Raw genomic sequence first — 24,729 nt, forward strand, 5'->3', positions numbered from 1 at the left:
ATCTATACCCTTACCTAGCCCCACTAGATTCTTTTATTCCATTTTTAAAAATGTGGTACAATATACATAAAATTTACTATTTAATCATTTTAAGTGTACAACTCAGAGGCATTAGGTACATTCACAATGTTGTGCAATTATCACTACCACCCAGCTCCAGAACCTTTTTATCTTCTCAAACAGAAACTCTATCCATTAAGCAATAATAAATTCCCCTCCCCCCAGACCTTGTTAACCTCTAATCTACTTTCTGTCTATAAACTTGCCTATTCGAGATACACCTCATAAAAGTGGAATCATACAAATATTTGTCCTTTTGTGTCTAGCTTATTTCACTGAGTGTAATGTCTTCAAGGCTCATCCATGTTGTAGTATGTATCAGAACTCCATTCCTTTTTATGGCTGAATAATACTCCACTGTATGTATACACCACATTTTGTTTATCCATTCATCTTGATGGACTTCTGGGTTGTTTCCACCTCTTGGCTACTGTGACTCACTAGATACTTTTGAAGAAAATCAGAGGCATTTTATCATTTTCATCCATAAATATTTCACTGTGTTATCTCTAAAAGATAAGCTCTTATTATTCTTTTAATGTCTGTAGGACCATCTTCTCTTTAACCTACTCTAACCTCTGTGTCTTTTTTTTTTTTTTTTTGGCGGTTATGTGGGCCTCTCACTGTTGTGGCCTCTCCCGCTGTGGAGCACAGGCTCCGGATGCCCAGGCTCAGCGGCCATGGCCCACGGGCCCAGCCGCTCCGCGGCATGTGGGATCCTCCCAGACCGGGTCACGAACCCGTGTCCCCTGCATCGGCAGGCAGACTCTCAACCACTGCACCACCAGGGAAGCCCTAACCTCTGTGTCTTCATCTACACCACTCCACTGAGACAGCTTTTGCAAGGTCACCAAAGACTGCCATTTTATCAAATCCAGTGGTCAATTCCCAGTCCTTCTCTTAATCTGACCAGTCCTCCCTTAAACACTATCTTCACTTAACTTCTGGGACACTACTCACTCCTGGTTTTCTTCTTACTTCACTGGCTGTTCCCTCTGAATCTCCTTTGTTGTCTCTCCCTCCATTATTCAGCCTCTAAATGCTGGAATGCATCAGGAATTAGATCTTAGGCATCTTTTCTCTTAGTATCTAAATAATATCAACTGGTCTCAGGGCTTTAAATACCAACTATTTGCTGATGAAACCTATATTTATACCTCCTGGAAAGACCTTAAGTCTATCTCCCACTTGAAAATATAACACAGATCTTGAATTTAGCTTGATTCCTATCATTGCTTGCCAAAACCTACTCCTTCTCCAGTCTTCCTCATTTCATTAAATGGTATCAGCATTCACAAACAATTGTTCAGGCTGAAAATCTAGCTTGGATTCCTCCTCCCCTCATACTCTATATCTGATTCATTAGCAAGCCCTGGGAAAAGTCCTCATCTAGAAGCTAGATTAGATTTTCGCTTCAAATTTAATCTTGCCCTATTGTCATTTTTACTAAACACAACATTCATCAATTAAATCACTTATCTATTATTTGTACTTTTCCTTTAAAATTTATTTACCTTAAGCCGTATCCTAATTATCAAAAGACCCTCATACCATAACAAATAACCTATCTGCAAAAATAATTTCTTTACTCAGTTAACACAGAAGCAAAACTCCCACTTGTACCATGATAACAAGAAAATGATCTTCAATTCAAATGAGATATAAAAGGCAACACAATCCCAAAGATTATTAGAAGTAAATACATTTACTAATCCAATAGAACAGTGGTAAGAGGAATGGAAAAAAAACCAGAAGATGCTTATTTTCTTTACCAAGACTTATGAAATTACTCCATGTTAAAATGACATGGTAGGGAGATAATCCAACTGAATCATTGTTATGGCATGAGACTTTTTCAGAGTTCATGTATAGATATGCACGTATAGATACTGCTCCCATTTGGAAATTCAGAGGGTTGAGATGATGCAAATTTCCTGGTGAATTCATACTCTCTACTTTTGTAGTAACAGAAGCCAAGGATATTACCTGAAGCATATAAAATACTAGCTGAAAAAATTTAGGTAAGAGATCAGAGAATACAACAATTATTAGACACTGGAATGTCTAGGTGATGAAAGGAAGGCATACAGTCTCTCCTACTCAAAAGACCAAACCAAATGGTTGAACTGTATGTTCTCTGGATGGTTCTTCAAGGAGTGATTAACCTGACATGGAATGGGTCCTATAAATCACACAGAATTCACATAAATTCTTCTTCTACATTTGGAAACCAAAGATCTAGGAAGATGCCCTGAAACTCACCAATCTTGCGCATGATTACTAGCTTCCTGAGGTGGGAGTGGGCTGGCTAATCGAGATACTTGAATCCAAACTGCATCATACAGGTCTTTCTTCCGGGTATGCGCAGTACATGGAACAATCAGAGGCATTCCGAAAAGGCTGGGGCGATTCTTCTGAGATGACAGGAAATACAGTTCTGTCCTCATCTGTATGTACAAACAAGAGAAGGAAGAGCGGAGAAGATAGGCCTCTGATTCCTCCCTTTCATTCTTCTAAGACTGCCAAAAACAGGCATCACTACCATTTTCAACTTAGTCGCTATCACACTTCTCTTTATTTATAGGACCATCTTTTATTAATATGAAGAGAATGGTTATTCAAAGTGGAATCACTAAAAGGTTGAGGTATTGCCAATTTCAGAGTTGCTCTCTATCAAACTTGGGTTTTCAGCATTTAATATTTTCAAACTACGTAGTTTTTCTCTGATAAATATTTCTCACACACACTGAATCATATGTAAAAAAATTAAAAATCATATTCTTAATTACATGATAGAATAAAAGTAAGGTAAACTTTTAAAACGTTTGCTTTGAGTATGTTAAAGGAGATTTTTATCATTTCTTAACATGGAGATACTGCACAGAATTAGCTTGGAAATGATGGCTTAAAACAAAAGTTCAGTATAATAGAAAGGTTGCTGGGAGTTGCAGGATTACTCAAAAAAGCTGATGAGCACTTGGACATTTAATTCTTTAAGTTTGGTCTTTATATAGTAGAGAAGCTAAGCCAACAACTTATAAACCCACTAGTTTCTAAGTGAAAAGACTCTCTTATTTCAGATCCTCAAGTATTTTGTTTTGCCATTATTCACTTAAGATTAGCTAAGTACATGATTTTAAGACCCCATTTCATGTGTTGGTAGTTATATTATTATAAGACCCACAGAAATGTGGACAGAGTTCAGAACTATTTTTTAAAAATCAAAAAACTTAGATGAGTTTTTCTCTTCTAAAACTTCTACTTTTCTTCCACTCCAACTCCTGGTAGATGACTTATTTTACTAAATAAATGAGGTCATTTAAGCAACTATTTCTTTACTCTTCTCAGTGTATTTCTCTTCTTTTTTTAAAAAATTAATTTATTTATTTTTGGCTGCATTGGGTCTTCGTTGCCGCGCGCAGGCTTTCTCTAGTTGCAGCGAGTGGGGGCTACTCTTCATTGCGGTGCGCAGGCTTCTCATTGTGGTGGCTTCTCTTGTTGCAGAGCATGGGCTCTAGGTGCGTGGGCTTCAGTAGCTGTGGCACGTGGACTCAGTAGTTGTGGTGTACGGGCTTAATTGCTCTGCTGCATGTGGGGTCTTCCTGGACCAGGGTTCGAACCCATGTCCCCTGCCTTGTCAGGTGGATTCTTAACCGCTGTGTCACTAGGGAAGTCCCTGTATTTCTCTTCTAAACCCACACAATTTTCATCCTCTTGAAGGTAACTTCTCCCAGGGCCCTGTGGCCCATACCTGCTCAGTTCCTAATGGGATAATGCTCCCAGCTTTACTGCATCAGGAATTTTCCTTTTGTCCTCTCCTAACAACTTTTTCTCTAATCTGAAAAAACTCACTTGACCTAACTGTGCTAAGTTCTTGCCCTATTTCTTTACTTGGTTACACAGCCCAACTTCTCAGTTTTCATTCTTTTTGATGTCTCTGGCCTATGTAACCACGTCTTTCTTTCTTAATTTTTTTTTTGAAACTGACTTCCCTTTAGTTGTTGTGTCCACACAACACTATTTCTCCCTTTAGTCTCTGAATATTCTTGCCTATGTTACCTTGCCTTATTCCCCTTCTTTTTCTATCTTGTAGAAGGGAGTAGAAGAAAAATACTTTCAAAGTAAGTCAACCATGAGATCAAAGGGTCTGAAAGAAGAAGGTGGCAATGAAAATGACGAAAAATGGTAAATTCAAGTAGTATTTTGAAAGAAGAAATTAAAAGGCATAATGATACACTGAATATAGGGTTTTAGAAGAAAAGGGGAAAAAAATCTAAGAACACTTCTAGGCTTTAGCCTTTAGCATGGAAGAACGGTGTTGCCTTTCACATGAATAATGGGAAAAGGGAGTTGACTTGGGACAGATGGTAAAATCAATTTTAGGCATTCCCCAAAGAAGCTGCTAGATCATGAAGGAAACTGGAAACAGGGAACTGGTTAAAAGGTGAAAATTTCGAGCTGACAATATGGCTTTATGGTCCAATAATTACAAAAACCTATATATAATGCTTTAGCACTTACAAGCACTTTATGTAACATATACATGATAAATGAAGAGAGCTGTTTTCTAAGAAAGATTAAAAATACGTCAGTGTTCTTAATATATAATCTGATAATGCTCCGTTAAAAAAGACATGGGGAAATAAATGAATCACCCCAATTATTTTAGCTGATGGGACCTGTTGGAGCTGTGCTTAAACAAAATTCCAAGACACAAATATATCCCTTAATTCTCTAGGATGTCCACTCATACAATCCTGTTTAGAATATGTTCCATAGAACATCATTCACATGGTCAGAAAATCACTTTAACTCGGGAGTTACTGATTCAAAGGAGGGAAAATATACATTTCAAAGAATTATCACAAAGCAAATAGTTGTGTAATCACCAGTCAGGTCAAGAAACAATTCAGCCAGCACTCCAGAGCCTTCCTCTTGCTTCCTCCCAATCACAAATTCTTCCTTCCTCCTAACGGTAACAGTTTTTCTCAATTTTATGGTAATCAATTCTTTGCTTTTCTTTATCATTTTATACCCTACGTATAAACAGAAAATTTCATTTTCCCTGTCTTTAAAGTTTTTATTTATAAATAGAATCATATTATTGGTATTTCTTTTGTGTCTGGCTTCTTTCCCACATTATGTTTATGAGATTCATTTATGTTGGGTATAACTAAAAATTCATTTATTTTCATTGCTGTATAATATTCTATTATATGACCATGTCTCAATTTCCTTATCCTTTCTACTACTAATGGACATTTAGTGGTTTTATTTTGTGTTTTCATAAAAACACAAAATGGAATAGTGAAATTACTTATCTTTAATTAGAAAACTATTTTTACAAGTAGCCGTATTAATGTACACCCTCATCAGCAGTGTATGAGATTTCCTGTTGCTCAATTATTCTTACCAACACTGTCAACCTGTTTAATAATGATAGCTATTCTGGTGGGTGTGCAGTGATATTGTAATGTGGGTTTTTTTAAAAAAATATTTATTTTTGGTTGCCTTGGGTCTTCGTTGCTGCACGTGGTCTTCTCTAGTTGCGGAGAGTGCAGGCTACTCTTCATTGTGGTGCGCGGGCTTCTCATTGTGGTGGCTTCTCTTGTTGTGGAGCAAAGGCTCTAGGCCGTAGGCTTCAGTAGTTGTGGCACGTGGGCTCAGTAGTTGTGGTGCACGGGTTCTAGAGCTCAGGCTCAGTAGTTGTGGCGCACGGGCTTAGTTGCTCCACGGCATGTGGGATCTTCCCGGACCAGGGCTCAAACCCATGTCCCCTGCGTTGGCAGGCGGATTCTTAACCACTGCGCCACCAGAGAAGTCTTCATAATGTGATTTTAATTTGCATTTCCCTAATTAGCAGTGTGGCTGATCACTTTTTCATATGATTATTGGCGATTTAGATATCCTTTCTGTGATGTGCCTATTTAAGTATTAGCCATTTTTTTATTGAATTGTTTTTTCTTAGTGACTTATAGGAGTCCTTTATATTTTCTGGATTGAGCCTTTTTGTTGGTTATATGAGTTACAAACATCTTCTACTCCTAGGCTTGCCTTTTACTTTCTTAGTGATGTCTTTTGATGAAACCAAAGTTCATAATTTTAATGATGTACAATTTATCTTTTCTTTTATGGTTAGTGCTTTCTGTGTCCTGTTCAAGAATCTTTTTCTCTAAACCAAGGTCATGAATATATTCATGTTTATTATCTTCTAGGGTCTGCTTTTCCTTCATATTTAATTCTGCAGTCCACCTGGAATTGATTTTTTTTTGCCCGCGCCGTGTGGCATGTGGGATGTGGGATCTTAGTTCCCTGACTAGGGATCAAACCCGTGTTCCCTGCATTGGGAGCGCGGAGTCTTATCCGCTGGACCACCAGGGAAGTCCCTGGAATTGATTTTTATGTGGTGAGAGGTAGGTGTGTCAAGTTTCATATGGCTATTCAATTATCCCAGCACAATTTACCGAGAAAACTGTCTTCCACTGCTCTGTAATGTCATCTTTGTTATAAATCAAGTGTTCATACATAACAGAGCCCTGTTTCTGGGCTCTCTATTTTATTTCATTGGTCTATTTGCCTTTTCTCACACCAATATCACAATGTCTCAAGTATCATTGCTTTATAAAATCATTATATCTGGTAGCTCAATTCTTCATGTTTTGTTCTTCTTCAAGACTGTCTTGGTTATTTTAGTGCTTTGTGCTTCCATATATTAGAATCAGCTTATCAATTTATACATACACAAGCATACACATACAGAGTATGCATTTTTATTGGGATTGTGCATTGAATCTGTAGATTTGTTTGTGGAGAACGGATATCTTTGAAATACTGAGTCTTCTAATCCATGAACACAGTCTGTTCCTTCAAACATCTGAGTCTTCTTTAATTTCTAGCAATAATATTTTATTGTTTTCTATACAGATACCTTGTATATTTTTTGTAAAGTTTATTTCCAGGTATTTAATTTTTTTCTTGGTACTTAGTTTTTTGAATAAATGATAATTTTATGATAAATGATTTCTGTAGTGAATTTTGGTGGTCCCCAAAAATATATGTCCACATCCTAACTCCAAGAACTTACGAATATGACCTTATATGGCAAAAGGGTTTTTGCATATGTAATTAATTGAGATGTCATCCTGGATTATTTGGATGGCCCCTAAATCCTATGACAATTGTTCTTATCAGTGAAAGGCAGAGGAAGAAGGAGAAGAAGGCCAAGACAGATGCAGAGATTGGAGTTATACAGCCACAAGCTAAGGAATGCCTGTACAAGTTGGAAGAGGCAAGAAGGATTCTCTCCTAAAACCTATGGAGGGGGCACAACCCTGTTGATGCCTTGATTTCAGACTTCTGGCCTTCAGAACTGTGAAAGAATTAATTTCTGTTGTTTTAAGCCACCAAGTTTGTGGTAATTTGTTACAGCAGTCCTAGGAAACAACTTGTCTTGCCCAAGAATCTTCTTGTTTCTCCCTCCAAAACAAACAAACAAAACCTTCTCCCCAAAGGCATCTACACTTATATGGCGGAGAAGATGTACATGGCTACATGAACATATAGGAGCCACAAACTTTTTAAAGACAGTAGTACTATATTCAGATGCACCAGCTCTCCTGTTGCTGCTTGATACATGAGTGAGGAATGTCATTTCATACGTAGGCCGTCATGTGTGATATTAAATCCTGGCTGCAATCACTTAGAACATAACACATTGAAAGTGCACACACTGAAGATGTTGCAAAGACAGAAAATGGCTGTTTCATAAATAACACTGGCAAGACCAGCAGTAACTTGCCTAACATTAAACTAACCATTTTTCGGTGGACTGCAATGATGTAGCCTGTAAAGGAACTGTCAGGAAGAGATGGCATATGACCATTCACCATTCCATTTGTGAAGTTTTTCTCAGTTCCACATGGCACAACAGTGTTTGGCATTCCATTGGGGATGAATATGGATCGAGGCAGGTCCCCATTGGTTAGGGTGAACATTCCATTTGTAGATGGGGAAGAGGCGAAATCTACAAATTCAAAGATAAGTATAGCGTTACAAGTCTGTGGTACGTTTATCTTTGCTCTTTTCTCAAATATCGCTGGAGCCCAGACCACTGACACTCTCTTTTAACAGAGGACAGGGAGGAATCATAGGTCAAATGATAATTCTAGATTAACTGGAAGATTTTAACTTCAGATTTTACCTCGATAACTCACACTTCTGACTAAATGACAAAGCATGAGTAGCTGATAGAAAGAGTAAGTAGAATTTTTCCAACAATCTTTATTAGTACCGTGTTGTGGCACAAAAACAGTTCTACTGCTTTTCTTTTTCCTCTCCTCTAAAAATTCATTTCTCCATTCTTCTAGAAATGTTCTAAGACGGTAGTCCCAAGCCAGATGATGGGTTTTTAAAAAATTGTTTAACTTTTTAAAAAGACTATTTTTTAGGGCAGTTTTAGACTCAGTAAAATAAAGAGCAAGGTAGAGATTTCCCACCTGCTGCCTGCCCCCACCCAGCACAGCCTCCCCCAGTAGCAACCTGCCCCACCAGAGTGAAACATTTGTTACAACTGATGAAAGTCGCTGCTTTTTAAATTAAAATTAAATTAAAAGTGCATTTCCTCCCTTTGACTAGCCACATTTCAAGTGCTAAACAGTCCATGTGACTAGTAGATAACTCTATTGGATGGCAAAGATTACAGGAAGTTTTCCTCATTGCAGAGAGTTCTAGTGGACAGTGATGATAACCAAAAAGCAATGTTAAATAATCCACCAACCCAACCATCAGTACTATCTACTGAGTGCCAATGAGAGGAGCCTCATTCTCTCTGAAGCATGTTATAGTTGGGGAACGAATCTAACTGGCAACAGTATAAAGAGGAGACAAACCCCACTAATGGCCAAAAAGACTCATTGGATGACCATATTAAATCACAGGCAATATTAGATAAACAGATTCCTTTTTAGTCAAATTTATTATTTTGTTTTCTGATAGTACATTTCTCTCATACCATCTGTTACCATGTTAATATTAGATAAAAGAGTTAAAGGACCTCTGAATTCCAGTGGTAGATTTAGCTAGTAACTACCTATCTAACTTAGGTTCTCTGAATTTTAGGTTCCTCACCTATAAAATGAGGATTTGAGATAAATGATCACCAAGGTTTCCTTCAGGCTCCAAAATTCTTTTGCTCTAACATTTTTAGCCTAAACAAAAGCCTAAAAAGGATGACAACCCTTAGACTGTTATTCAAAGCTAAAATCATGAGAAGGAGCTCTAGTTCTATCTTACCTGTCTGTACTGGACTAGAAGCTGAAATTGGAGATCCAGGGACGGGAATTTCAAATGCACACAAAAATCCACTCACTGAGAGTCGTACTTTCTGGTTGTCCTGAGGGAAAGTCTATAGAAAAAGAGGCAAGATGAGAAGGGGGAGATGTTTCAGATAAAATGGAGAATCATCCCTCTGATAGATCTGAAGCAAATGTCTTAGATCCTTTTATCAGTAAAACAAATAAGATGTCCGAATAATTTTTCTAAAATAACTATAAATGAAAGCTTGATAAACTAAGTGAAAACTAACCTTCCTGGCAAAACCATTATCCCCTTTCATAGGAGGGCAGTATGATGTGTATAACTGACTTCTTAAGTTTTGTCCATCATTTCAAGAATCTAAACCCAAAATCCCCAGAGAGATCTCACCTCCGCATTACGTATGAAAAAAAATGTCAAAGAGGTGGGAGTTTGTTCAGAAATCCCAAAGATGAATATAAATAATACCAGTGGTAGGAGCTCAATTTAGGGTAGGCAATATATTTATTAAATTTCTTGTTTCTCCAGCTGGTATGCAAGAAGTGATTTGTGTCACTTTGTCTTTACTCTTTAATTTCTTAGTGTGTTGAAAGGCCAGGTATATATATTCATAAATAAGTACTAAAAGAACACATTTGTACATATATAAAATACTTTAAGAATTCTAGCAATAGTGGTAATACAGAAGAGCTGTTAGACGTAGCAGCAGCAGTCACTGGGGGTAAATCTAGACTGTAGTGACACAGCTAGATCACTCCATATAGGTAGCTTTGGGCTTACATATTTCCCTTCTTTAAAAATACCACCATTGGGACTTCCCTGGTGGTCCAATGGTTAAGACTCTGTGCTTCCACCACAGGGGACATGGGTTCGATCCCTTGTAGGGGAACTAAGATCCTGCATGCCATGCAATGTGGCCAAAAATAAATAAATAAAAAAAAATACCACCGTCATTATTACTCTTTTATTCTGGTAGACAACTCTTTTTTTTTTTTTTTTTTTTTTTTTTGCGGTACGCGGGCCTCTCACTGTTGTGGCCTCTCCTGTTGTGGAGCACAGGCTCCGGACGCGCAGGCTCAGTGGCCATGGCTCACGGGCCCAGCCGCTCTGCGGAATGTGGGATCCTCCCGGACCGGGGCACGAACCCGCATCCCCTGCATCGGCATGCGGACTCTCAACCACTGCACCACCAGGGAAGCCCCTGGTAGACAACTCTTTTAAGTTTCTTCCAGAACGAAAAACTTCACAAATTTTTTTCCAGTTTTTGTTGTGTTTTATTATCTCCCTTGGTCATTTGACACAATAATTAATTGAGAAAACTGTGATCTTTGAAGGATGGAATCAAGAGTTTCCTAAAAAGAACAGCTAATATCACCTTTATGTTGGAACCATGTACTTCTGCAAGAAGGATTTGTTCTGATTTAAGTCCACAGAGATCGCTCAGCTGTTTTTTTAAACCTGTGTACTTTTCATCCATATTCAGTCTTAGTCCATACCGTACAGGGGTAGTACCATCCAACGTAATAACTAGTAAAGAGAAAAGATTTTTTTACCAGTAAAATTCAGGTTTCATTGAAAGCTTTACACTGTGTATGTGTGTGTGAGAGAGAGAGACTTGGAAATAGCAAACATTTCAGTCTAGAATTTTAATTTTATATGTAAACACTACGACAGATGGTGCTTAAAGATAATCTTAAGTAAAATCATTATTTTTTGAATATTCATCTGATACAGAAGTGTGAGTGGCTTTGCAAGATTTTAAAGAGAGTTCCTGGCACATTTGAAACTGACAGAAGACTCAATGGGCACAAAAATGGACCCATATTCCAAGTCTTTCAAACCTCAAATCATGCCTGAAATTAGACTGTTAAATTGTAACATGCTCACAACACTGTAAACCAACTAACACCAATAAAATTAAAAAAAAAAATTATAACATGCTGACTACCAATCTTTATGAGAACGCATTATACACAAATGACTATACTTACAAATTCAGGCTGCTTGAATAAGGTAAAAGACAATGGAATTAAATAATTTTTCATAACTTTGCGACCCACCTGTTATTTCTAAGTGCATATAACTGTCCATCGGTAGTGGCAAAGACAAAAAATTGAAAGGGTCAAATCGGACACTTATATGCCCACATGTCTTGCATTTGACTTGGGACCTTAGCTGCCCATGGAACAAATCCACAACTATTGATCTATTTCTCCTCAGATGGTTGTCCCAGGCCTAGCAAGAAAAATGATTAGAGAAATTTTTTATCTCCCCAAATTCAAAGAAAATGGTTAAATATATTAGATCTAAATGTCAAGAATATAATCCTTAAAAAATAAAAGCTTTATGCCTACAAATTTACAAGTCAGATATGTAATTTAAAATATACTGTCTACTGAGATAGTAGAGAAATACATAAAATACTTCAAGAATTCTGGCAACAGTGGTAACACAGAAGAGCTGCCAAGTGTAGCAGCAGCACTCACTGGGGTAAATCTAGACTGTAGTGACATAGCCAGATCACTCCGCATCGGCAGCTTTGGGCTTACATATTTCCCTTCTTTAAAAATACCACCATCGGGAGTTCCCTGGCGGTCCAGAATACAATGTGATCCTTTCTGCTCAATCTATAACGTATTAAATTCAGACGGAAAACCCTATTTTTTTCTTTCTTCTTACCATAGTAACAATGATGAGTTCTTTGTCCATTAAAAAGCGGATAAAATATGCCTATTGGTCACTGTACACATTACTTTAGCAATTATGGGGACTCCTAAATTTCTACTGAATGATTATTCCTACATCCTCTCCCCCAAATTTACATTGAAGAGGAAACACTTTTCTATTTTCATTAAAGATGCTTTGTTTTAGGATTATTGCACAAGAAATAAGCAGAGAAACGTAAATTCCTTCATTTTCGCAGTAAAATTCTGACCGCAGAATAGTTTAGTTATCATTAAGTTGTGCAACACGTATTTGTGGTCAGAATATTTTATCTATTGCTTACATTAGAAACTCAAAACTGACAAACCTCTGCAGCTACTTCCCAGTCTGGTCGGCCATCACTGTCCTTTAGTTCCACATATGGCTTCTCATGGACTCGGTTGAGATCTTCATGAAGACCATCCAAGAGAAAAGCCAGAAGTTCTTGGGAGTCTTGTTGCTGGAACCCATTAAACCTGGGAGCATATTTTGCTATGGTCCACTATAAATATAAGAGGAATCAAACTCATTATTTGCTATCTCATAAAGTTTAGAAAGAACATGTCCATAATTCTATCAGAGGCATTAGAAGAAGATACATAGTATAGTATTTAGTCTGTCTCTATTTCAGCGAACATATTTTGGATAATCATGAAATCTTTCTAATCTTAATCTCAAACGATGCTCCCTCCCCCAGCCCCAAAAAAGTATTATGGCCAATCCTATGTCCTAGTTTAGCATCATATAAGCAAACAGTTCTTAAGGTACATAGCTATTTAAGATACAAGATGGAAATATTAAAATGGCATTTGCTCACATTGGAAGATTCCCTTTTATAATGTTTTCTTTTACAGTTAGCTTTTCTGGTCTTGTTGTATCCTAGCTTTTATTATTAGAGGCAGAATAGCCTCATGTTCAACTGTGAGGACTTAGTAACTGGCTTGCAACCTTGGACAAGCTATTTGACTGCTATGAGTCTTAGTTTCCTGAGCCATAAAATGCGGATAATAATGTTGCTTTATACTGTAGGGCCATTTAGAAGATTAAATGAGTTAATACATAATTATTACAGTGGCTGGTAATCCTAACATCAACTAGAATTCACTGCATATGATATTAATGTCAAATTTGTATCCATTAAATTACATTCTTTCTTTCTGCTACTTTTTAAAATTCTACAGATAGAAGTAATTATCTTAGTAATGTTAAAAATGTATGGAGTATCATTAATTAGACTCAAGTCTACCTTGCAGTTAGAATACTGCTAATAGTGAAGGATTAAGAAAGAAAGGCGTACTGTATATACAAGTAAGATACCTGATAAATTAGTAAAATGAATGACATCCCAAATTTAGACTATACTTTTGATCTTTTTCTACCCAGTATGTCTATAGTAGTATTTTGCATATATGTGAAGAAGTAAAAGTATCTGACATCCAGTTTATGCCTTGTGAAGGACCCAAAAACATTACACTAAAACTAAAAAGCTAAATATAAATAACATGTAGAGAAAAATAATTACTTAAATAACTGCTTAGGACTTAAATACCTTTATATTATTTTAACATGCTTACCCGAAGCTTTAATGGGGCAACATTCTTCTGAGTTCCACTCCAAAGTTCCTGTACTAAATCCCCATAGCATTTAGCCATATGCCCCTTCATACCAATGGGATTTGTCCTAGAAGTTTGAGAGGAAAATTCGTTGCCAAAGATTCTTATAAATCACAATCATGTGGACACAGAAATGCCTAGAGTCTGTTTCCTCACATCAAAATATCTTTTCAAAATAAGAGAAGTAGCATTTGGTCCTTACTTCACGCTTAATAGGGCAAATGAGATTAAGACTTTGCTCCCCCAGGGTGAAGAGAGAGGAGATTTAGGTAATATTGTGTTCATAGCAAAGTTATAAAAGTTAAGAGCCAATGACTCAAGGAAGATTACCTGTTGAGTTCATAAAGATGTCTCCCTGAGATAAAATACTGTGTCAGTGGCTGTGTGTTACTAACACACTGGATGCTTGAGTTCATGAAGCATGTGTTTCCCAGGTTACTCAGACCTGTGGCCCCCTTTTCTGTCGGAACTGGAACAAACAACATGAGAACGGAAGCCTAGCTGTAGCAAGATGTCATGACCAAACAGTTATTTGTATTCAATGCAATGATTTTTATAACTCTTCTAATCAATTAAATGGAGTTAATATTTCTCTATTGGGTCTTGCAATGCTAAGTAGAGGCTTTTTAATGGAGCATCATCGGCAATCATGATAATCTATGTTCATTTGTAATCTAGAAGCAGCAGTGATTCTCTTTAATTGTTATGATCGTTTTTTAGAGTTCAAACAATTCTCTCCTAGAATTATGTCTTTCAAAATATATAAATTATTTAATTGCATGGTTAGAAAGAAATTTGATGCTTCAGGAAAAAGAAAAATAAGAGGGGGCCTAATCGCTTTTGAGCTAGAAAGCTACAAGTCATTAACACTTCAATAGTTGAGAGAAGGAAAAATAAAAGAATAATTTTAAGATTGTTTAAAAATAATACACTGTAGACTTACCCTTGTGTCTATCTATTTTACTACTGTTTGCTATAAAGGACATTTCTTCAGGCCAACTCATATCCTTGTTGCGAACTGGAAAAACAGACAGCAATGTGTTAATTTCTTATCTATTCAAATCACACCCACTAAATTGCTTCTGTTAAAAAAAAAAGTTCTTATTTCTAAATCAGAAACTGAAAAAAAAAATCAAGTTAATTTTAGTAATTGCCTCTGAAACCATTCCAATTCTTTACACTGGAGACTTTATTGGTTAGAATTAATTAGTAAGCTAATCTCTAAATTACATACCTGAAGTAAAATTATACTCAACCATCTATAGAAGGAATTAAAGTTCTTAAACTTAATACATTGGAACTATTACAATGCTTTCTTAAATTGTGACAACTGCCAGAGTAATCTATTCATTTTAATACAAAGGCAGCTAGGAATGTTTCATGAAATCTTTTTTTTTTTTGGCGGTACGCGGGCCTCTCACTGTTGCGGCCTCTCCCGTTGTGGAGCACAGGCTCCGGACGCGCAGGTTCAGCGGCCATGGCTCACGGGCCCAGCCGCTCCGCGGCATGTGGGATCTTCCGGGACCGGGGCACGAACCCGTGTCCCCTGCATCGGCAGGCGGACTCTCAACCACTGCGCCACCAGGGAAGCCCTGTTTCATGAATCTTGATGAGAAAAGACACACTAAGTTTTCAATGATGTGTGCTTGCCAGTGTGTAAATCTATGCTTATGTTGGTGAATGACTAGTGTTGACTAATGAAAAGCCTGCACCACTAACTGTTGCAAGAAAGTCTCCTGACAAAGAGGCAGCTTGAAAATTTTAAGGAGCTATAAACTTATAACTGAATTCACTTGTTTTTACCCACTGTTTCCACCCTTTCCAGCCAATGAATGCAGACATGTTTTTCTCTTAAAGCAATATAAATAGTATTACATTACAGTAGGATTACATAAGGGTTTAATGGGTTTTCTTTACTATATAGAATATAGTGATCAAATACCAGTTGGAAAAACTATAAAATCGATTATCAGTGAGTAATTCAATCTTTACATTCTTCCCCTAAAAATCTAATACAAATGCATGCTTCCATCTTGTACCTTCAATTACCAAGTGCTGCTCATCCTGGATTTTCAAATATTCCAATCTATGATCCTCATCATCCAGAAGAGTGAGGTAATTCTGTATATGGAGGAGGAAATGTTTTGTTAATTTAATTACTAAACATGAAACAAATATGGAAATAAAAATGAATGACAATTAAAAACATCCTTGTAGTTACATAACTCGTGACAGATATTTAGCATATTATAGTTATTCAGAAATGCTTATAATTTTGGTGGCAAAATGAGGGAAAGACAATGTATACTTTGTAAACACATACTTTTTCTTTAAAAAAGTTATATAGGATTTGGGGGAGACCAGAAAAGACTCATCACATATCAAACCAGAATTCATTGAGATTTAGATTTTCTGAACAGCTGATAGAAAAGAAGTTTTTTTAGTATCTAGTATGAAATTCAGTAAATGTGCTTGTGGTCAAGATGGAACTTGATTATTTACTAGGAATTGAAAATGTAAAACCAAATGTCATGCAATAGAATTATACATTTTTGTTGATGCTCACCCTGTCTAAAGTGCTCAGAAAATTAATTCATTTAATTCTTACAACTATCCTAAGGGAAATACTATTATTTTCCCCATTTACTCATGAGAAAACTGTGACACAGAGTCAAGGGACTCGCCCTTGGTTATTCAACTAACAGGTGTGAGGGCCAAGATTTAATCTGTGGCAGTGTAGCTCCAGGACCTCTGCTCTTAACTTATTATACAACTGGTCACCTCTCAATGGTGACCAAAGGAGAATGTAAGAAAGAAGGAACTAGGGAATAAAGAACTGGTTAAAACTACTTATGATCCAATTTCAGAGTATTAATGGAAATATATTGCATGTGTTAGGAAGAATATATAAGCAATTAACAGCACTGCCTCTGAGGAGAATGGAAGATGGGGTCAGAGGATGGAAAGGAAGAATTTTCACTACATACTTTTGTATTGTTTGAATTTTTTTAACATCTATATAAGTTACTTTAAGACAAATCAAAAATAAACTATTTGTTAAAAAGTGATATTTGCCGTTACTTTATAATAATAATCTTTACAGGATGGTACTGTCCATGACTGTTATTATGGGTTTCAGATGACAAATATCTACATGTATGCATCCAGTAATTTAAAAGTTGAAGTTTCCACTGCGATTCCGAGACATGGCTTTCAGAACAATTAGTGTAGATAAAAATAACCCATACTTATGAAACATGGATTTAACACTTAATCAGGACTTTCCTTGACTCCAACATGTCTCTTACCTCACTGTTGTATAGCCACAGGCGCATATCCTCCTCTTTGATGCGCAGCCTCTGAGATAGATATTCATGAATTTCCTTGATGGTCTGCATTCGACTAAAACAGCCTGTATAGGCTAAGACCCGCTTTAATGGTGCATTCGGAGAAGGTACATTTCCTATGGTCACAGTAGTCACAGTAAGGAAAAACGCAGATGTAAAAAAAAAAAAAAAAGCACCCCTCTCAGCAATGGGGACCATACTATTTTTGGACATGATGAGAAATGAGAGTTACAGATTTAATAATTTTATAAATTAAGACGCTTTAAGAGAAAGCTTTAAAATGAAGATAGGAGAACTAAGTGTCTTAGAGTAAGCCTTAACTTTGAAAGGAAGAACAACAAAATTAGAGGCCCAAATAATTGGCAGTATCTGGATCCCAAGAAGACTGGCAAATATCAACGGGCATCTGTATCTAGGCTGCCCTCAGCTGAGTCACACTCAGTAGCAAAATCAAAACTCAGTGTAAGAATGGGGAAGATAAAAGGGGGCTGGATTTGAATCCCACAGATAGATAATTGGAGTTACCTGATCTACTTTCTTAAAATAAACTGTCTTTGAGTTACTAATCACATCACTCTCATTAAGTAGCCCAATTACCTAGCACACTGGTACAATTACACAAGAATTGTTACTTGTACTTAGAATTCTAAGTAGGCATAGATGTTACTTGGCCAAACAAAGCTTTAAAGTGAAGCCAAGAAACTTCCCATGACAAAAAAATTGCCCTATTGAAAGGTAGTAAGGGGGGAATCATATGGCCTGCCCACCCGAAAAGAGAAAAGCAGACATGACCTTGAATTCTTGAAGGGCTCAAGGTGGAAACAAAAAGAGGCAATAAGAGGAAAGAGTGAATACTGAAGGAAGAATATATCAAGTCTAACCACATATTTCAAAAGAAAAGGGTGATAAAATGACAAGAGATTATGGAAATCAAAAACAGGTTGCTAAAACAATATGCTAAACCCTGGGTAACTACTCAGCCAAAAATCTAGACAAAAGCTGTAGCTTAAAATGGTCATCTCTGCCTATGGGAGGTTATAGTTTACTGAGCAACCCAAAACTAAAATACACTTAACATATCAATATAATCCATGAAGGGTACAATTATACACTCGAGGTAGTTTTCCATCCATTCAATGGTGACTTAGCTTTTTTCCTCCCATTAAATGTGCTTTGAGTCTTTACCTACTAAACAGAGGAGAAAAGTACTGGCATCATCCACTTTTTCAGAGTTTCCAAGAATTAACTCACCTAAAATAAGCTGAAAAATCATCTAACAATGACTTCTTGTCTGTTGAAAAGGCTACAATTAAGTCATTGTTAACTGTGGCAAGGTTTGTATACCTGTCATTCCAAAAGGAATAAAAGAGCCTAGTAAACAGCTGTGATAAATTGAGTAATGAGAACGATGAAAACCACGTTATGGAGAACAAACCCAACCATGATCAATTTTTAAACATCTAGCAAGGCAAATCATTTACTATCAGCAAGCAAAGGATAATCCCTAGAAGAAAACAAAAGAGCAAATTTCTCCAAAAACACATCAGAGGATTAGTTATAAGATTACAGCAAGAAAGCATATTTTTATAAACTTCAAAGTGATTAATGATTGATTTCACAACTAATTAGTAAGAAATAAAATTTCAGATTAAGAACAAATTTGGAGCATAATAACTACCCAGTTCTAGGATTCAGAAGCATTTGCAAGTGCAGTGTCCAAGTCAACTTCTATTGTCCTTAAGCCACATAAGAAATTTATTTGAATTCTAGACAGTTTTTGTAGCATAGCTCATTAAGCAGGCAGCCACTTATTATACATAATTTCGTGCTTTTGAATAGCACCAACAAATCTAGTGGAATTTACAGAAGCAGCAAAAATCTAGGATCAGCACAAGAGTTACAAAGAATACTTACTAAAAGCGCAACAACACATCTTGCCTCTCATGTTATCTTTCAAAGAGAATTGAAAAAGATATGTACTAAGGGTGCCATGGGAGCAAGGCAAATACTATTATTATTCAATGGAAAATTAAATTAAGAGTGTTTCAGAGAGATTCTTATTTCACTGTTCCTTGATTTTAATGTGTTCCAAGACAAAGTTTGGTTAGGCAGAGGCCACTGCTTTGCTATAATTCTTACCAAACAGTATGTGTAAGAATCTCCATATATTATCTGAATACAACCTTTAATGAAGATATAAAACTACTCTATTACATTTCAAAGGAGGGATGATACTTTATAGGGTTGGTTTGGATTCAAAGGTAGTTCTTTCATATTAAGTTATATTAATTATAACATCATTCTGGCATTGTTAACACAGTGTGGGACTATGTGTAAATGGATGAACTCATTATTTTTGCTGAAGAAGAACTATTTCAAATATTTGCAAGGCAAAAGCATTGAGCAAGTCCAGGCCATCAATAAAATTTAACCTCATAGATCAGCTCGGTGCTTTGTGACCACCTAGAGGGGTGGGATAGGGACGGTGAGAGTGAGATGCAAGAGGGAGGAGATATGGGGATATGTATATGTATAGCTGATTCACTTTGTTAGAAAGCAGAAAGTAACACACCATTGTAAAGCAATTATACTCCAATAAAGATGTTAGAAAAATAAAATAAAATTTAACCTCACAGAGAAATCAAAAGGGAACTTTTTGCATGTATTACATTAAAACGAGAACTTATATGTCATTTTGATAGGCTTGATGTTTTTGAAAGAAAATGTGTCAATTTCATTTTCAAAAATGTATCTTTTCCTTTGTATTATCTGTCTGTTATAAAGGCTCCTTGGACCTAGTATGAGAAATGTATCATGTTTTGTTAAAAAAAAAACAAAAAACAAACAAAAAAAGATGATATTGCCAAAGAAATTACTGCTTAGAAATTTGAGTGGAGTTGAAAAGACCAGTCATTGACTGGCAGACTCTAATTTAGGTCCAGCACATAATTTACAATGTCTTGTTCTCAAAGAAACAAAATAAATAAAATTTACTTCTACGTATTATCTTTGTATGTTTACAAGCCAAAAAAGGGAACAACATTTCTCAGTTTGCTGCTGAGATTTTGCCTCTACCCCATCTAGTTCTTGCGCATGACCGTAGATCTAAGCCCCACAAGTGATTTACTGATTCTGTATGAAAACAGATGAAAATGTGTATTAGTACAGTGGCACCAGACTATGAGCAAATTGGCTTTTATTTTTTTAAGGAAATGCATGGTATTCTTGCTGCATTCTTAAGTTACCTCTTGGTAAATGCTGAGGAAACATTCTCAGGCTCATCATACCCATATTCACCCAGATGTTAGACTGCTGTGTCCGAGTGGCAGGCTGCTGTCTCAGGAAGAGAAGATAGCGAGGAAATAATTCCAGCTCTGGGATTTCTGTCTTGCTATTCTTGATTACCTATTGTTTTAAAAGACATAAAGTGATCACTATAAAAGAAACAAAACTTGCCTTTTTTTTTGTTTTTTTTTGCGGTACGCGGGCCTCTCACTGTTGTGGCCTCTCCCGTTGCAGAGCACAGGCTCCGGACATGCAGGCTCAGCGGCCATGGCTCACGGGCCCAGCCGCTCCGCGGCATGTGGGATCTTCCTGGACCAGGGCACGAACCCATGTTCCCTGCATCGGCAGGCGGACTCTCAACCACTGCGTCACCAGGGAAGCCCAAAACTTGCCATTTTTAACCTAATTTCTTAGATTTATTTTTAAACTAAAATGTTCAATAGGTTCACTGCCTATATTTCAGTTAGATTATAGAAATTCACAGGTTTAATTACATGGGTTTAAAGACCCTCAGCCTCCTGCACCTTAGTCCATTTTCCAGGATTAGGATTCCTGGTGGGTATTTTCTCCCCTTTCATTTAAAAGCAAGTAACATCAAAATTAAGGGGAAAAAATCTTAAATATTATCTACAATTTTAGCACTCTCACACCATAACTCTTTTCACTTTTACATATTTCATACATATAAATGATGGTATTTTAAAGGACAAATTCTTAGGAATGGAGTTAATAAAAGAGTACGAAAGTATTCATGTCATTAACTACATAAGTCATAGTAACACCCAAAATGCAGCAATATTCCCGGAAATGTATGAATGTATTACTTTCACAAAAACTTATCACTGGATATCATTTAAAGATACCCCATTTCTGGGCTTCCCTGGTGGTGCAGTGGTTAAGAACCTGCCTGCCAATGCAGGGGACACAGGTTCGAGCCCTGGTCCAGGAAGATCCCACATGCCGTGGAGCAACTAAGCCCGTGTGCCACAACTACGGAACCTACAAGCCACAACTACTGAACCCACGTGCCACAACTACTGAAGCCCACGCACCTAGAGCCCATGCTCCGCAACAAGAGAAGTCACCGCAATGAGAAGCCCATGCACCGCAACAAAGAGTAGCCCCTGCTCGCCACAACCAGAGAAAGCCCGTGTGCAGCAACCAAGACTCAATGCAACCAAAAATAAATAATAAAATTAAAAAACAAACAAAAAAAATTAAAAAACAAACCCCATTTCTTTAATACATATAAAAAATATTATAAATTTGCTTAAAATTTTATTTCTTGTATTTGTAGTGAGAACAAAAATGTTTCCACGTAAAAATTTACTGTGTTTTATGTAACTGGACTGTTCATATATTTTTTGTCTATGATTAAAACAACTAAATTGGATGTACAAAACTGGAAGTCACACGGTTGAAACAGGATTTTTCAGTAATCTCTCTAATAACTTGCTTGCTAGCCCCAAAACACAGGAAAACGTATTACCAAAGTAGTGCTTTAAGAGTTTTAAGAGTAGCACCTTATCAATTTAGCATTCCAAAAGGATAGCAGGGTCAACAGTCAAACTCTTTAAAACATAAAATCTTACAGAACCTTTAATAGTCTCAAGTGATTGGGCTTTGTTTCATTTCCTTTTGCCTTAGTAACCAATATATTCTGCAACAGAGCATTTTTTAATATCAAGAGGGGGCAGTAAAGAGCCAGATAAAAACAATGTTACAAACCAAACCTTTAGGACTATTTCTTAAAATTATTCTACATGTTCTGATATGCTATAGTATGGTACTAGGAAAGCTCCACTTAGGAGCTTTTTCAACTCCTATTTAAAGCAGTAAAAGGAGCTCTCCCTGACACTGGAGGAAAACAAAGTCTGTCCACTTCTAGAGAGTCACTGATAGCTGCAAAGCCAACAGTAAAATTCTCTTAGGATTTCAGTTTAACTGTGATTTTGGGAAAGATCAATAATTCTGCATCTATAGTCATCAGGCTACATAAAAAACATACTTTTGGCAGAATCTGAAATGACAAAGAAGTAATTTTTATAATCTGTAGCTTGCTTTCCAAGATAAGTGATTTTGTGAGCTAATTACAGATTAACAAATTCTTATACATACAGGCACAATCATACATAAATACATATTTATTTACATTTTAATTATTCTTGTATATGAACTTATTAACTTCAACCATAACCGGCAAACAATAGATGCAATTCCATTTACAGGAATTTACCTTAAAGAGATCATCACAATGTTTGGAAAGAGACTATTCACCAGAAAATTGTTGTTTTTTTTTTTTTTTTTTTTTCCAGTCGTGTGGTGCAGCACACAAGATCTTAGTTCCCCGACCAGGGATTGAACCTGTGCCCCCTGCATTGGGAGCACAGAGTCTCAACCACTGGACTGCCAGGGAAGTCCCAGAAAATTGCTTTAAACGACTAAGATCTAGAAGCAAACTAAAAGTCCATCAGTGGTGATTGGTTAATTGTGATTTATGTACATATGCATGTGTATGTAATAAATTAAGGAACACTACGCAATTATTAAAAATAATGGTATAGATCTAAATTTATTAGCTTAGAAAGATATCAATAGCATCTATCTTAGACTGAAAATAGCAGATCACAAGACATCAAGTATAATATAATTCAATTTCATTAAATTATCTATACATATTTGTATATGTATATGAATAGGCACAGAGGAATGTTTGGAAAGATGAAAACCAAAATGTTAATAGTAATTATCTCTTAAGTAGTAGGATATGGTAGATATGGTATGCTTTTTATTTTCTTCTTTATTTTTTCTATATTGCTTAATTTGTTATCATTGAGCTTGTACATGTGCAAATTAAATAAAGCTATTTTTTAATGGTATGATTTATGTAAAAATGAAAGTATTTACTTTTAACCTTGCTGTAGCAAATATATTTAGTATTCTTTAACTTGAAACACCATATTCTAAATGTTTTTACAGCAATTTTTCCTGAATCACGTTAAATTTATCTTATTTAGAGGTAAAAAAATATTATCAAGCCTGCAACTGAAGCTTTTATGTAGTAAAATTACTACTTATTTAAACTAATATTTATCTGACATCAATGTTAAAAAACATGACCTTTTGTGAGGCTCCAAAAAAACTTGTTTAATAATTATAATGATGATGGTGATGATAGTAGCAACAGGCAAAATTTATTGACCATTTACTATAAATCAGGTGCTGTGCTAATCATATGTATTATTTACTTATCAAAACAACTATAATGAGGTAGATATTATTGTTATCACCATTTTACAGATGAGGAAACTAAGGTTTAGAGATTAGCACTGGTAATCTGAATTCAGGCAGACTCCAAAACATCAAACTCACTCACTCATTCACTCACTCACTCACTCACTAACTCTATCTATCTATCTATCTATCTATCTATCTATCTATCTATCTACCTACCTACCTATCTATCTATCTATCTATCTATCTATCTATCTATCTATCTACCTACCTACCTACCTACCTACCTACCTACCTATCCATCCAACACAATTATCACCATGATTCTCCTACAGACATAGAATATTAGATCCGCCTTTGTCAATGCAGGGGACATGGCTTCGATCCCTGGTCCAGGAAGATCCCACATGCCTCGGAGCAACTAAGCCTGTGTGCCACAACTATTGAGCCTGTGCTCTAGAGCCCATGAGCTACAACTACTGGGCCCACGCCCTGCAACTACTGAAGCCCGCGTCCCTAGAGCCCGTGCTCTGCAACAAGAGAAGCCACTGCAATGAGAAGCCCGCGCACCACAAAGAAGAGTAGCTCCTGCTCGCCGCAACTAAAGAAAGCCCACGTCCAGCAACGAAGACCCAACGCAGCCATAAATAAACAAACAAATAAATAAATAAATTTATTAAAAAAAAAAAAGAAGAATATTAGAGCAGGAAAGTCCCACCAGAAATTAAGTGATTAACTCAAGGACTATCCCACTCCCCAATAAATAAAGAATATAATATGTATGTAAATGTATCTATGTATATTCATATTTATATGTATCTACCTAGGAGTTCTGTTGACAAATACAGTAGAAATCTTTTGGAGCCAACAAACACAAACCCTAAATTCCTGATTGTGATTTAAACATAATTTTTAATAAACATAATTATTAATAACTCAAAATCATTATCAAAATTAAGAGTACGGACATATAGCAGACTTTTACTCTTTTTGGACGTGACCTAAGTTACTATATCTTATTCATGGAAATCCTTTCTGGTATAAAAGCGTTCTTGGACATTATACAGGGAGAGTGTTTCTTGATACAGTAAAAGAGTCTTCTTATAAAGTATTTTACTGCGTCAGTAATGTGAAGAGTATTCAGGGCAATGAGTACTGCTGTTTACTGTATAAGC

General features: G+C 36.3%; 1 protein-coding gene across 1 annotated transcript in view; it reads right to left on the reverse strand.

Moving 5' to 3' along the window:
• USP32 (ubiquitin specific peptidase 32) overlaps positions 1 to 24,729 on the reverse strand; it is a gene marked incomplete at its 5' end in the record, with an annotated part of 150,448 nt that overhangs the window by 15,907 nt on the left and 109,812 nt on the right. Inside the window, 12 exons of the mRNA XM_082861592.1 lie at positions 2,323 to 2,507; positions 7,875 to 8,083; positions 9,352 to 9,463; positions 10,748 to 10,899; positions 11,433 to 11,607; positions 12,404 to 12,577; positions 13,650 to 13,755; positions 14,019 to 14,157; positions 14,632 to 14,706; positions 15,728 to 15,809; positions 16,997 to 17,151; positions 20,281 to 20,440. Coding sequence (XP_082717718.1) covers positions 2,323 to 2,507; positions 7,875 to 8,083; positions 9,352 to 9,463; positions 10,748 to 10,899; positions 11,433 to 11,607; positions 12,404 to 12,577; positions 13,650 to 13,755; positions 14,019 to 14,157; positions 14,632 to 14,706; positions 15,728 to 15,809; positions 16,997 to 17,151; positions 20,281 to 20,440 — 1,724 coding nt within the window. The remainder of the gene's footprint in view (positions 1 to 2,322; positions 2,508 to 7,874; positions 8,084 to 9,351; positions 9,464 to 10,747; positions 10,900 to 11,432; positions 11,608 to 12,403; positions 12,578 to 13,649; positions 13,756 to 14,018; positions 14,158 to 14,631; positions 14,707 to 15,727; positions 15,810 to 16,996; positions 17,152 to 20,280; positions 20,441 to 24,729) is intronic.

The sequence above is a fragment of the Leucopleurus acutus genome (genome assembly GCF_964270905.1).
Source record: "Leucopleurus acutus genome assembly, chromosome: 19".
Classification (NCBI taxonomy): domain Eukaryota; kingdom Metazoa; phylum Chordata; class Mammalia; order Artiodactyla; family Delphinidae; genus Leucopleurus; species Leucopleurus acutus.